Raw genomic sequence first — 15061 nt, 5'->3', positions numbered from 1 at the left:
TATATACTGTACATATATATAATCAGGCCTCAATCAAATTTATTAAAAGTGTGTTTAATATGAACTAAACTGAATGCACCTACAGGGTAACATCATGCGCCTTGACGCATGCTTTCACATGCCACTCTAATTTGATAGCTTTTATCCCATAAATAGCTCACATTGTTTAAGACATTCTTCATAATACAGTCATAAGGCACTTAGTGGTTTTGTGTGCAGGTGTGGCTTCCTCAGCATGTAGTAACCTTTAAGAGCTTGACTTTCAGAGATTTCAGATATAAGATCAAGCCAGAAATGTTTGTAAAAATACACAGGTACAAAGAACTTTATCACATGTAGAAATCAGTGAACGTAATCAATTAATGTAACAACACTGTGGAAGGCACTTAAAAGGTAAAATAAAAAAAAATCTGTAGTAAATCCATCTAGTGACATTCAGTTATACAAAAGAGTATCTAAGTCATGGAGCTGAAAACAAGATACTAGGAATTATGTTTTAAGACATTACATGGAAGGCAAGGAATTCTCACTCAGTGTTAAATAAGCCACTAATCTGATACGCTTTGGAATGTGCTTAAAAGAATGCAGGTACCTGGACCAGGGATTTGAAAATGATAAGTGAAAGGAACCGAAGTTAAGCTGATTCTACATGTGGGGATTCACAGGAATTTACAGAAGTGTTTAAGAGGGATTGGTCATCTAGCAGCACGGAGCACTTTCACTTCGCAGGATCTCAATGTGTCACGTCACGGTTTAATTTTCCAGAGCTGCACAGAGACAAAAATACAATGATGCAGATCAAACACTTTAGATCATTAGAATTTAGTTCTAGTGAGACTCATCTGTCAACATTCAGTCAGTTCAGAAAAAAAAAAACTTTCATATCCCATGAAAGCTCTTAAGAAAATCCTATAAAACCTCTCTTTAATAAAAAGAATGATAAATAATGCAGGGTATGTGTGAGAGCAGAAATTTTTGCTCACTCTGATATTGAAGCCTAGCAGGTCACTGATCACAGCTGAGACAGCAGACAGGATGACCACTCTGGTAATGTTGTAGATAAGAGGGTTCACGGTCAGCCCCAACAAGCGAAATGGTGTGTCCAGCTCCTGAAAAAAAAACATAAGACTCAAAGTTTACCTTCTGTTGTTAAAATTCTTAAAATCTACCATTAAAAAAATTGTTTTGTGTTTAAATAAAATGAAAAGGCAGATGGCGCTCTTCTTCAGTTTACTGTGCATACCATAGGACGTTTGATAGTAACAGGACTATCAAAACCCAGTAATCAAATCAATTGATGTCGAAAGAAATACGAACCCGAATTCTATGATAAATAATTGACAAATGTGATAAACCAAATGTTTGTAGTGTAAGGAGGCTCCAAAAGATGATTACTTATTTCCAAATAAATGTCAAAATATGAAACCTGCTGAAACCTGTTCTATCTAACATCTAAACATGTTTTATCTTATAAAACCCTCTTTGTTTTCGTCTCTGTGAAATGTCAGCGACTTGCGGGAATTTGATAGAGCAACTGATAACTTGGGCAAAGGACTTTTCTGTCAAAAAGTCAAAACAGAAAGAGGAAATTACAAGAGGCATATAGGAAGTAGAACAGAGATGAATTTAATAACGGTGAAGTAACAAAAAAAAGGAAATACCAATAGAAATTGATGCTGAAGTGGACGGTTAGCAAAATATTTTAGAGCACAGGCTCACAACAAACCAACCATTAAGTTCCTCAACATCCCCTGATTAAGTTACAATGGGGCCACAAATGGTAATGAATGATGGTCTGTTACACCTTTTTTTAAAGGTCTTCTTGATAAAACCTTGGCAGCTGAAGTTTAAGTGTGAAAGTGTGATTTCTTCTTCTATTAGTGACCTTCATGTTACACAAAGCAATGAAGATTGATACAAAGCTTACTTTTAGTAGTTTTGTGGCCAGTTTTAGCACATTGTTGACTATGCTTAGGTCGTCCTTCTTCTCTGGCTTCTTTTCCATCTTCAGATACAAGTTTATCTAGAGAAGAACGAATGTTAGATCAGGAAACAGAAATCAAGTTTGATTTCTTTACAATGAAATAATCTGTTTTATAAATGTCAGTAATTTGGCTATTGTGTGAAGACTGCTGATGTGTTGCTCTGTGTGTTTATCCTGGTAATTGAACACAGACAACCACACACACACACACACACACACACACACACACACACACACACACACACACACACACACACACACACACACACACGGTTTCAATTCTGATTTTTCTGAAACCGGATGTATGGGATTAAGGAGTTGTGCAGATCGCTACATCTGTAGTTCGGCCTCGAAAACATGACTGTATACTTACACACCCTGTGAGGAACACATACTATACTTGTGTGTAGGTGTGTGTACCTGTTCAGTGAGCAGCACAGAGGCATTGCTGTACTTATGATTGGTCTCAGCCCCGAGCGTAGCCAGACGCAGCAGGAAGATGAGGAGAGATGCGTCCCATACCAGCAGCTCCCAGTTACTCTCCCACTCCAGGAAAGTGTGGTGGCTATTCAGTACCTACCACCATAAAACACAGACTGGTGTTCATAACCACATTTAGAAACCACCGTGGCTCAAAACCCTGACAAATGTTGTCTGACCTGAGCACAGATGGTGAATGCGATGGACAGGGCTAGGAAGAAGATGGAAGACACAATGACATCCACGGAGCGCTGTGGCCCCCGCCTCTGTAAAAAACAACAACATATGTTTTAGGAATTTGCCATATTTCCATTTGCAGAACAGAATCATTAGTTTAAACAAACAATTAATTTTCAAAAATGGACCTTGAGAAAAGATCGAAGTGAAAGCCACATCTTGATGTTCTGCACCTTCTTCAGTCTAAAGTGAGGGATTGCAGATTTTTTAGCTTTGCGTCCTGATGTGATGTGACTGAAGAGTTTGGCGAAGAGCAGCCGCTGTAAATGGCATGACACACTTATTTAAAAAAAAAAAGAATTGTGTGTGATTTGCTGACCTGCTATAAAATTCCTTCAGCAATTAATAGCTGATGGATGATATTCTTTTTTTTGTTTGTTTTTCTTTGCAGACTATATGGTTTTTGTTTTATACCAAATCACCTTTGAACGACTAAATCTGTTTTGTTATTGGGTTGTAAGTTTCAGTAATAAATCAGTTTTATGTGTTGAAAGATGTGGTGTAAAAGGAATGAAGGGTTTTGCGATGTGCTGCGAAACAATCAGTGATGAGAAATTCCACACAGTTATTATAAAAGCTTCTCTACTGCACTATTTCTACGGACACGTCATGATTTTCACACCTGTTTGTACGTTCTTTCAGCAACACACATCATGAAGAAGAAAAGACCGCTGAGGAAGACTCTCTCCACAGTGGTGATGAGGAAGAATGAGACTGAGTAGGCACTCGGCGTCCCGGCAGCCATGATGGCCAGTTCGTTGAGGGTGATGGAGTTTAGGCGAGTCGTATCAAGCTGCTGAGCCAAACGAAAGCAGAAAGGGAGCAGGGCCAAAGTGGCTGTAACCAGCCCTCCAAAGACCAGGTAACCCATTCCTTGTTCTACCAACTTTACCTGCACAAAGAAGGTGGAAGTATAGGCTAATTATAATAGGCAAAAAGGACATCAAAGTCATCAGTAGATAGCAGATACAAGGACTTTTATTCACAAATCTGCCAACAATTAAATATGCTTTTCATAGTTTTATTTAATGCTCTTGAACGTCTACAAGAAGTTCCCTCACCAACCTCTGCCACAATGCGGTATAATATATTGTTATTGGCCTCTTATGGTGGTATCCACAGATTTACAGTACTTTCGACTCAAAACTTAACAATGTAATTCCTATGATGGAGAAAAGAGGCGCTCACCTGTGTGAGAATAATGCTGCTGATCTCCAGCACAGACATGTCAGCCTTCTTACACTCACCCTGCTCCCAGATAATGGCACTAACACGATCTTTAGAAGGATGGCAGGCCTGAAGCCATGAAAACTGTTGCTGAAAAACACAGCAAATGCTTTTACAAACTGTCCAACTCTTGTGTTTTAGACTATATAAATGCTCCTAATACATATTTTTGTACAACACCGGTCACATACCACTGACCTGTGAGAAAGCCTTGTCCTCATCACTGCTGAGGACAATGGGTAGAGGCAAGATGTGGTTATGTGTGTGAAGCCCCTCATCTCCGCTCTCGTTGTTAGCGGATGAGGCGGAGTCAGAACCCTGCAGAAACTCCTCCCACAACATGTCATCCGAATCAGAGGCAGGTCGAGACTCCCCAGACGGTTGCACCGGCTTCACCTCTGGAGTTGATGATGTGGCAGTAGATGTCGTGCCATGTTTTGGTTTCTGCTGTGGACCATAGACAAGCTAATGAACTCCAAACGATAACTGCCTACATATACTACACGTACAGTCACCTCCTCTACAGAAAATCTGACCTGACGATTTGACGTGGCTGCAGATTTGCTTGCATTCAGAAGTCTCTTCCTGAGTCCAGGAGGAGGCTTGGTCTTTTTATTTGGGATGAGTCTATCTCTTGGTTGCCCTGCTACCTCGGCTTCTTCTTCGTCACTGGAAAGCTCTTCAGAGAGCCCCTCCACATTCTTCTTCAGGGAACTCTGCAACGAATAAGACAGAGAGCCTACATTTTTACAATAGTGCAGTTAGTTTTATGTTACTGCCCTTCCAGAACATCAGATCAATTCCTAAAAGGCTGCTAGTTCCTCATATATTAGACTAAGAGATTTGTTACCCGGTTTTTCTGTGGCCTGTAGAAATGCTTGCTCTCTTTGCCATGCCATGGTTTGGGCTCTGCTGCTCCTTTATCTGTCTGATTTGCTCTCTTCACTTTTTTAAACTTCCTCTGTCTAGAAAAAAACAAACATTGATTGGCAAATCGCTGTGGTAAAAGAGAAATAAAACCACGCAGGAAGTGTTGTTCTACAAAAACGAATCACTTTGATAGAACACTTTGTCTTTGATTATTTTACAGCATGCCCTGATGTGTTTTCTTCCTATTAACTTTCACAAAAAATATATTGATATTATTATATTATATTAATTATATAAATTCCAATATTTGATCATCTCCTGGTTACTGTGAGCAAAGCCTGCTTACCTTTTCTTTCGAGAAGGGCTTGTTTTCTGGGTGGTAGAGCTTTGAATAGAGGCCAGGCTGGACACTAAGCTGCCCTCAGAAGTTCTGGATGATTCAGTGGACACTATTTGGCAGTGCACTGTTCCTAGTAGCATCATCAGGCACATCGGGCCTAGGACTTCGCTAGCTGTGGCTGCAGGCACCTCGGTAAACAGCAGAGCAGCTGCCACTGTTAAGGAGATGGACACTTATTATACATTTTAATCAAAAGGTAGAGAGGAACAGGAGGAAACTGCAGTAGTGAAAAAAATATCTGTTGCTGATTTTTTCCTTTTTTTTTTTTTTTTTTGCATGTTTGTCACACACATGTTTCAAATCACCAAGCAAAGTTTATTAATATACAAAAATAACCAGATAAAATACAAAATGCAGTTTTTGAACGATTATTTCATTTATTAAGGAAAAAATCCACCCAAACCTGCCTGGCCTGATGTGAAAAACTAATCGGCTCCCCTGCTTTATTAAGTCATGAATGAACTGTGATTAAACACATTGTTTTGGTAAGCTGAGTTCAATTTCACTTGCCACACCCAAGCCTGATTACTGCCAAAGCTGCTGATTCTAAAAAATCACTTAAATAGAACCTGTGACATGAAGTGAAGCACGTTAAAATATCTCAAAAAGCAGTACATTGTGCCCCAATCTAAACAAATACAAGAACGTAAAAAACTAAGTAATCAGTCTGAAAAGGGCTTAAAAGCCATTTCTAACCTTCCCAGGAGTGACTGGCCTACCAAGATTACTCCAATGAACCCAGAACAACGTCTAAAGAACTGCAGGGGTCACTTTCCTCAGGTGATTCAACAATAAGAAAGAAACTGGGCAAAAATAGCATCCATGGAAGAGTTCCAAGGCGAAAGCCACTGCTGACCAAAAAGAACACAAAGGCTTGTCTCACATTTGCCAAAAACATCTTAATTATCCCAAGGACTTTTGGGCAAATATTCTGTGGAAGGTGTCAATCCAGTCTCATCTGGCATAAAACTAACACAGCATTTCATAACAAGTACATAATTCCACCAGTCGAACATGGTGGTGGTAGTGTGATTGTCTGGAAATGCTTTGCAGCTTCAGGACCTGGACAACTTGCCATAATTGATGAAATCATGAATTCAGCGTTCAACCAGAAAATCATGAACAAGACTGTCTGGCTATCAGTTCATAGAAAGGGAAAAAAAAAATTAAGGTTTTGGTGTGGCCTAAAAATCTGATTGAGATGCTGTGACATGACCTTAAACAGTACCTTCATGCTCAAAAGCCCTCCAATGTGGCTGAATTAAAACAATTGAAGAGTGGGCCAAAATTCTTTTCCACAGCACAGTATTTGAACTCTTTCAACTGTTTGAGCCTTTTCCACTGCCGGAATTTTGCCACTAGAGAACGGCAACTGGTTTTATGGTTTTTGGTAAAGTGTATTTAGGTCAGTCTTTTTATTGTAGATAGTATAGGCTACATAAGCAAATGGCTATCCAGAAAATGTAAAAATGCAATGTAAAACTATTTTATTTTAGTCTTTTTTTTTTTTTTTTCCATAATTTGAACTTAACAAAAGAAATGTGTGCATTAAGGCACAATTCAGCATTATTAATGTGAATTTTTAACACCACGAGGCAAGAAAGCATCATGTAGAGATTTCTGTGATTTGTGTTTTGTCCATCAACAAACCTAATAAAAATTGTTACCTTGCAGGAAGTACAGCACCAGTATAGAGGTTGCAATGCATTTGGATGTGACCTGGATCCACCACTTGAAGAAGAATGGGTAGAAAAGAACCCTGACCATGCCTTTACGGGTCAGAGCGGTCCATGGGCTCTCCGGCTTGGCCTTGCTAAATGTGGAGCCTGAAAACAAGAGACTTGTGAGTAGTGCTTACATACAAAATATTGACTTATTAGTGACTTATTATAACCAGTTTCAGGAAGGAAATGTGTTTATTCATTCTGGTTAAGACCTTAAAAAAAAAAAAAAAAAAGATACTCACCCCTAACCAGGTCAACATCTATGAGGTCAGGCTTGATGTGGCCGGTTTTCTTCGGCTTATTTTTAATTCCCTGCACAAAGTCATCAGTTGTTGTAGTTTCTTTTATTTAAATGAACACCAATTCTTCTTAGACATTTTTTTTTTCCCTAAATGCTATGAACTAATATGTGTGCTGTTAAAGTACCTTCAGTTCAGCCTGTTCCAGTGATTTCTCCCATATCTGCTGGTCGTAAGCTCCGATCTATGAAACGAAACAGGGGTATATAAGGATATGAGGCCCAGACGTCACTGTATTTATTCAACCCAGGAAAAAAACCTTCTCACCTTCTCTTGATACCACGCAATTCTTGACATTGTTGGACTATGAAGGAACCTAGGACCTCCAGGAAGGTCATCTGACTCATCTCATACAGTAACTAATATTAGTCACAGCCCACGCCCTAAACAAAGGAGAGAGGGGAAGAAGATTTAGATTGTTTATTATGAGAATAAATGTAAAAAATAAATGTTCACTGGTAGCGAGCGATAGGTGGAAGATGAATGACCTTCCTATAGATTTAATGAATGTTCCTATGCTTTTGTAACCGAACTCCTTTCCATCTGTTTCACTAAAATATTTTCCTCTTGCTATCTTAATCCAAAATTCAGGTTGGGCCTGCTCAGCGTTTATAAATAAGCAGATACAAGTTTAGAATTTCAGTTTGTGTACAAGCAAACATCAATTTGACTACGAATAACATCTCACTGGTGTGCAGTATGGCATAATTATTATGCCACGGTATTTCAGAAACTGCTGATCTCCTGAGATTTTCGGGCACAAACACCTTTGTTTTTAGTAATGAATTCAGAAAGAGCAGCTCTGCAGGAGGAAATACCTTGCTGTTTAAGGGGAAGAATAGCACGTTTGTGCTGACATGAAGGCTTTGTTAGTCTATGGGGGATGTAGTAGCTCAAGGGTGAAAAGCTCAGAAGTTTAGACCCCAGTATCACCAAGCTGCTACTGTTGGGCCCTTAAGCAAGGCCCTTAACCCCCAGTGCCCTAGGGGGGAGGGTGCATCATGACTGACTCTAGTCTCTGACCGCAGCAGGGGTATGCAAAGAAATAATTTCTCTTTTCTCTAATGTAGATGTGACAAGAAAAAAGCTGCTTTCTTACATCCTGAAACACTCTGTACATCCGTGGTGCACTGAAAAGTATTAAACACTTCAAAAACATTCACTTTCAGACAGTTTAATGAAAACAAAAACACAACCAACATCCATATAAGCCAAAAAAAACACAACCCTGTGTATTATTATACCCTATTTTTGTTTTTGTTTTGTTTTTGATAATTAGTCCTGACTTACCTGGTTTTTCGAGTACAGCGTTGCATGACAGCCCTGATGTTCGGTCTAAAGAGGAAGCTTGCTGTTTAATCAGGAAACGCTTCACACAATAAAACGACTACCCCGAATAAAACATAACAGGTGCACATATAGACATTTATATACCTTAAATTAGTGTTAATACTCTCAGTATTCAGCTTAAAGACTGTTTATTTCAACAGCTGTTAATAAAAGTTTAAAGCAGCTACACCGCCAGCTACAGAAACACCCTCCCGGCTACGACGCTGTAACAACAGGCGGACGAGCTGAAATATTACTCCGAACAATACACAGTTTATGTCAAAACAAACCCAAAAATGTTTCACAACCTTATAAACCATAAACAATCCCAAAACTTTTCAATAAACTTCAGCCAGACATCCAGGTAAGCGTGAAGCCTGCGACAAAGGTCTTGGTGAAGGCAGCCTTTTCCAAAGTAAAAGAACAACTGTGCTGGAGGGTTAACCCTTTCGGTGTCATTCAATACAAACAAATACATAATTTTTCATTATAACCCCTTATAAATAGACCATATGCACATTATATAGTGTATAGTGTATATAATATTGTACTGAATTGCATATTTAACTCCGTTTCTTACTTGCTCATGTTGCTCATAAACATTAGTAGACATGAGATGCATTTAAAAGACATAAATCTCAAACTACTTATTAAATTGTGTTCACAATTAATCATTTCTTATCTGAATTGCATTCATTATTTTAATTTTATTTATTTTTTAGCCATGTACTATTTGTATAGCTGCATCTCTAGTTAACCTGCCTGTCCATTTTCATAATATATCTCAATTTAGTACAAATGATGTGAATTTTACTGAAGACACAGAAACAGGGGGGTTAAAGTCTATTTTATTTTAAAACCTGTTATAAATATATAAAAAATGCAAGGACGAAATGCTTCAGGAGTCCAAGCTTCCACTTGATGTCAAAACACCAGCAGACCCACCTCTTCCAGAAGTTCTCTGGAAGTTCACTGGAAATGAGCTCTTCTTGCATTACAAAATGCTTTCTAGCTTTTTTTCTTGCTCAGCAGAGTTTTAGAATGAGGGTATTCTTAGTCTGGGAACAAATGAACTAGTAATTAAATGTATTTATTGTTTTTAAATCTCTTTGGAAGTCACTCTGGATAAGGACGAATGCCATAAAATGGTGTGTTTATCCCTATTTTAAATTTTTTACATATTAAAATAGTTCCAAATTTAAACAGGAACACATTAAGACACATTTAGCCAAGTCATAATGCTCATGGTCCTTGGTGTCAAATGCCACTGAAAAATATTCAAATTTTTTAACTGGTAACCTATTTATATTACACAGCAGAAAGTAAGGAAAAACTAATACATGTTGATGGTCAAATGCAAAAATCTGATTTGCATTTTCAGATCAGATATCAACTATGCATGCGCTCATGATCTCAGGATATACTTCATATATGTATTGTGAAACCAGGTGTAAATTGTGAACAGCTTGAATTATTATATGGGTGTAATTAGAGCTTCCGTAGTTTTTTTATGGAGGATATAATCCAAGACACATTAACAAAGCCTTAGTCATAGTTGATTTAACATTAATATTCATTGAAATATTTTGAATAATATTCAAATTGTCGCACTATCTCCACTTTTCATAGATGACCATTTGCAAAATGAACAAACAAGGGAAAGGGAAGGGAGTGCATTGAGCAGTGAATCAAATGATTTAGAAAGTTTAAACAAGAGCTGTAATGTCCAATAAATTTTTCAGGCTTGTTAGGAACATTTTATGGAATGCCTCTCGGGTACTATGTCCCACCACTGAACACTGACTTACCTGGAGGTATGTTTGTGTAGTATGTGCACCATAACCATTTTTGAGTATGTAATACGATGTACTGTCAATTACATTTAATGTGTCAAATGTTGAACCTTTTTTTTTCATGAGAAACGCTAGAGCATTAAACAATTTCAGTGTTTTATTACAAACTAGTGTCTCTAAACCTCTATTCTCTAAAAGGAGCAGTTGAAAGCAGTTGATCAGATCGAAGTCTTCTTGAAAATGTAGAACGATGACATCAGTATCCGATGCCAGTGATGTGTCAAGACATACTAAGGTGACCTACTTCCAAGAACAGGCTTATAGATTACACTACCAGCTCGTAAACAGGGTTATAAAAGATGTAGAAAAATTAACAAAAAGAGCACACAGCCCCCAAAAGGTAAAGTAGATAGACAATATATAAGTATTAGATTAATAAATTAGAAGAACATTTCATATATTATGAACAAAATGAAAGGTTTCATTGAAATATTCTTTACTAAAAACTAAAAAAAAAAAAATATTTACAGGAAACTCGAATTTCCGTTTTTCAGAACAAATTTTGTTCATTTGTAAACAGGATGCAGGAAGCATCTCATCATAACCAGCCGGTATTTCACAGTCAGACAGAACAAAGATCGTGGCTGCTGATGTACTATTCAACACTCACTTACTTAGCTGTCATTGTCTCTGAGAGTTTTGATTAACACACTGGTTCTTCATAATTGCCCTCACAATACTTGTTTGGAAATTCAGAGACGTTCATGCCATGCAATTAAATACATGCCATGGTGAGTCATGTAATTGAGCACTGATACATGTCTAAAATGTTTAAATATGAGCAATTACACAGGCATTAAATATTTAGATTACATTTTGTAATATTCGAATAAGTCCTTATAAGCCTCATTGATCTAAACTAATGATGCTGTGGTTAGCTTTGATTCACGGGCATCAGGCCTGAATGTCAAAATACACTCCTCACAGTGCACTTTGGGATTCTGTGACAATTTCCCATAGTTCAATTTCACACAGCTGCTGCATCATTCAAATGTTTATCCAGTGGTCTCTTTCAGATGAAGAGACACTATACACAGTACATTTTGACTTTTAATCCCAATCCAAGCATGATGCCAACATTATACTTTGAAGGGATAGTCCTGTAAGAAGAGCAGCAGGAGACGAGGCAGGGGCAAATGTTCTGGGCAATTTGTGTGTTTGTTGATGGCGAGGCGGACCAAGTGCTGTAACGTAGGGAAGGTTTCGGGTTTATACAGTGGCTGCCTGAGCTTCAGCAGAACTGCATTATCCTTCAGTGCTGCTGGAGCATTTTCCTCAGGCTTAGGTCTCTCCTGTCTCTTGCTGGTGCCCACGTAGTGCTGCACCAGTTCAGACACGGTTGGGAAGGACAGCAGCCGAGGACAGGGGCTAGAAGTGTAGTCTAGACGGAAGCGGTTGCCACTGAACTCAATGCGAACGTTGGTGGGGCCTCTGTTTGTCTTTACAGAGAGGGTGAAGAAGTAATGTGTGTGGCTGCTGTCGCGCACTAGGAACGTTCCCTCTGCTGTGCCTGCCAGAGCGTCTCCAGCCTGGCTGGCTGAAATGTTGCCCCAGTACCAGCCTGAAAGTAGAAAAGGAGACTGCATTGAAGTTTTAGGATGATACAATCGAATAGGATGGTATTTCCCATGGACTGTTTTCTTATAAGAATATGAAAAAAAGAATTTCGGTAGAGTTTTTTTTAATAATGATATTAACGTAAAGAAAGGGCATTGTTAATAAATGGGTTCTGATTTCGCCCTTTTTATATATATATTTATTTATATTTTTAATAAAAATGGTCAAACAGAAATGCGTGCTGCATTAATCGTGCGTACATAATAGTCATAGTATAGTAATAGTAATTTTGACAGCCCTAATATAAATGCATACATGTTTTTATATATATATATATATATATATATATATATATATATATATATATATATATATATATATATATATATAATATGATCAATATACATGTATATGATATATATTATAATTAGTTAGTTAGAAAGTAGTCAACAATTATATGTTGTTGATCCTGTTGATCCTTAGATTTAAATATCTGCAAAAGCCTCCTAACAAATTTTATAATCCGACATCTTTCTTTATGTTGTTTATTTTCTTAATTCTGTTTATTCAGAAAAGAACAAGATGACCATTAGTGATGGCATACCTGAAGCATTCAGCTGCTGAAATGTAGCATGGATGCATCGCAAGTTTTCGAAAGAGTCGCAAGGCTGAGCAGAACCCGAGGCCGGCAGGTTACAGGGACCTTCTGGCACTTCTGTTCTGTCGGTAACTCTCATGTCTCCAGTTACCATCGCTGAAGGTAGGACTGGAATCCTATCAGGAAAGATGACATTTATTTTTTTATTGCCATGCAAAAATGGACCATAAATTGCTTTGAGCTGAAAACAATAAAACCAAGAGACCTTGAGAATGAACCAAAAAAAAAAACATGCTTGCCTAAGGTTACCCAAGCAGCATTCTTTTCATAGCTAGTCTATAATGTCATGTTACATTATAATTTAGTTTGATTAGATCTGGTGGGATTTTCCATACCGTGTTTTGTTGCTTGACATTCTAGATAATGGAAGTTCCAAGTTTCTGCACTTTTGTCTAAAAAGTTAGATTAGGAAGAGCATTGTTCCTAGACTGCCTTGCTATGTTTCTAGTATATTATTGAGCTGTAATGGATAAACGCATACATAGGGGCACCAAATAAAAATTGGGATTTTTATTTTCTACATCCGGATTTCAGGAATCTGCACTGACTGATCTGTTTTAAGAGTTACTCTGAATGCCAGTCCTCATTAAAATGTGATGCAGTATATTCTTGGCCCTATCCACAGTCAAGTACATATCCTATGACGTTCCCTCCCAAAAAATGCTGTAATCGAAAGATCATTATAGGGCAAGTGCAGCTCTAAACACAATCTCTAATCACACTAACACAACCATGGTGCTAGCTGTTGTTTATATTTATGTACTTTTCCAGGAATACAGCTTAGCTTGATAAACCCAGGCCATGAAATGTGATAAGAGTTACAGTCGGGAAAGTTGGTGGGTTGGGGTTTGATAAATTAGTCATAGTAATAATTTAGAAGTAAAAAAAATTTGACAAGTATTAAAAATTAAATTAAAGACTAAAGCAATTTTTAAGATGGCACTAAAGGAAAAGAATAAGAAATTTGACTATTGGAAGTGTTACGCTTTTCTTAGTTTTCTTCTTTTTCTTTTTCATATTATTATTAATATATTTTATTTTTAAATATTTTTTTATTATTTTCTTACATTTAATCATCTACCTGCCTATATTTATTTATTTATTTATTAATAATGGTTATAAATATAGGGTTATATGTTTTGTCCTATTTAGAGACAAAATGTTCCTCTTATCTGTGAAAATCTTCACAGTGAAATGAAACAATAATTACGATTATATTAGTCCTGCATTAACCGAGGAAAATATTAAAAACATAGTTATTTATTAATATAGAAATCTTTTCTATTTTTTTTCTTTTTGATATATAATAAGGTTAATTTACAAAAAATAAAATTTAAAAGTTCTTACCTTTGCACACACACGAGCATAATTATTTAGGCATGAATTCTTATATTCCCCGTGGATTATTATTGTTAAAAAAATTTTTTTGTTTATTAAAGTATTAAAGATGCTGATTTATACAAAAGAAAGTCCAAGACGACATCCTTGACACGGGTAATGGCGACAGAGAGGCGCACCGGCATGTGAACACGTTCAGACGGTCAGCAATAAATGCACAAGTCTCCTGTGTCTGATGGGAGTACTGGGCGTCTTTCGAGAAAAAAAAAGAAAGAAAGAACACTGGGAAACGTTTTCCGAGAAATCGGCTTGTGTGGAGGAGCGTCTGTCCGCACGGTGCGTTTTCACGGAACTGCGCTCGCGGAGCTCCGGTGCTGCGCGCGCTGATTGGTCCTCACCAGTAAACGTGCTACACAGGACGTTTCCTAGTAAGAGGCTTTCTTGGAAAGCTGTACCAGTCACTCGAAATGGGTACGTCCTAAACCACATATTATCCGCACTAACGAGTGTATCAAAACATCTCATCCTGTTCGGCGCACTGTGTGTTAGAGTACTACTAGTCTGAACACCCTGACACACTTCTCATCCATCCTGTAGTGGTAGACATGTCATGTTTTTGTTTCCTTTCATAGCTTGGCCTACAACTCAAGGCACTACAGGGCGAAACAACCATATTTTTGGTGTTGTTGTTGTTGTTTTTCAGATGCTTATATAAATTGCATTTATAAAATCACTTCTTCTTCTTCTTCTTCTTCTTCTTCTTCTTTTTCTTCTTACAGGTCCATGATCTTAAACCTAGCAGCTACAATCCATTAAAACCTATTTTTCCTGCTATTAACCCTTACCAGCCATTTATATTAGAAACAGCTGGACATTTGTGCCAATCACATGGCAGCAATGCACAGCATAAAGCCAGGCAGGTACAGGTCAAGAGGTTTGGCTTAACGTTCGCATTTCACACACACATCATCTGTGGATCTGTGAAAAACTAAATCCTTTTTAATGAGTGAGCACAAAACGAAATGGACAGACTGGTTCGATTTAGCAGACAAACCACATCAGGTTTCACTATAGTGTCTACAAGCTTATATGAAGCATCGGCAGG

At 37.7% G+C, this 15061-nt stretch overlaps 2 protein-coding genes and 1 long non-coding RNA gene across 6 annotated transcripts; 1 reads left to right on the top strand and 2 right to left on the bottom strand.

Moving 5' to 3' along the window:
* Positions 1-19: 19 nt before the first annotated feature.
* phtf1 (putative homeodomain transcription factor 1) lies at positions 20-8995 on the bottom strand. 4 transcript variants are annotated; one of them, XM_046874981.1, is made up of 18 exons: positions 8859-8995; positions 8512-8556; positions 7489-7604; positions 7349-7405; positions 7165-7234; positions 6866-7024; positions 5145-5352; positions 4779-4893; positions 4465-4644; positions 4127-4375; positions 3890-4018; positions 3324-3593; positions 2830-2961; positions 2644-2730; positions 2405-2560; positions 1928-2023; positions 984-1109; positions 20-767 (listed from the first exon to the last, which is right to left on the bottom strand). In XM_046874981.1, the coding sequence occupies exons 3-18, from the start codon at positions 7516-7518 to the stop codon at positions 747-749; spliced, it is 2085 nt and encodes a 694-aa protein (XP_046730937.1). In that variant the 5' UTR covers positions 7519-7604; positions 8512-8556; positions 8859-8995; the 3' UTR covers positions 20-746. The 4 variants fall into 4 exon arrangements, with proteins under 4 accessions (XP_046730937.1, XP_046730938.1, XP_046730936.1 ...); XM_046874982.1 differs by having other exon boundaries at positions 8656-8973; XM_046874980.1 differs by having other exon boundaries at positions 8512-8973.
* On the top strand, positions 6930-10638 carry LOC124402181. The gene is made up of 2 exons (XR_006928668.1): positions 6930-7041; positions 10542-10638. It is a non-coding gene; the product is annotated as an uncharacterized LOC124402181 (long non-coding RNA).
* On the bottom strand, positions 10418-14784 carry LOC124402180 (cytokine-inducible SH2-containing protein-like). Its single transcript, XM_046874996.1, has 3 exons — positions 13966-14784; positions 12565-12734; positions 10418-11964 (listed from the first exon to the last, which is right to left on the bottom strand). Exons 1-3 carry the CDS (start codon positions 13983-13985, stop codon positions 11483-11485), a joined length of 672 nt encoding a protein of 223 aa, XP_046730952.1. The 5' UTR covers positions 13986-14784; the 3' UTR covers positions 10418-11482.
* Positions 14785-15061: the final 277 nt, after the last annotated feature.

Source organism: Silurus meridionalis, chromosome 19, assembly GCF_014805685.1.
Source record: "Silurus meridionalis isolate SWU-2019-XX chromosome 19, ASM1480568v1, whole genome shotgun sequence".
NCBI classification, from domain to species: domain Eukaryota; kingdom Metazoa; phylum Chordata; class Actinopteri; order Siluriformes; family Siluridae; genus Silurus; species Silurus meridionalis.
The sequence above is the reverse complement of the archived record's forward strand: the minus strand, read 5'-3'. Positions and strand labels throughout refer to the sequence as shown.

Coding starts and splice junctions, on each gene's coding strand:
- phtf1 (XM_046874981.1), bottom strand. CDS start 7,518: ATGTCAAGAATTGCGTGGTATCAAGAGAAG. Junction 7,235..7,348: donor TGGAACAGGCTGAACTGAAG/GTACTTTAACAG, acceptor GACTTTGTGCAG/GGAATTAAAAATAAGCCGAA. Junction 2,024..2,404: donor CTGTGCTGCTCACTGAACAG/GTACACACACCT, acceptor GTTCTTCTCTAG/ATAAACTTGTATCTGAAGAT.
- LOC124402180 (XM_046874996.1), bottom strand. CDS start 13,985: ATGCTCGTGTGTGTGCAAAG. Junction 12,735..13,965: donor ATGCTCGTGTGTGTGCAAAG/GTAAGAACTTTT, acceptor CTTTCCTGATAG/GATTCCAGTCCTACCTTCAG. Junction 11,965..12,564: donor TCAGCAGCTGAATGCTTCAG/GTATGCCATCAC, acceptor TTCTACTTTCAG/GCTGGTACTGGGGCAACATT.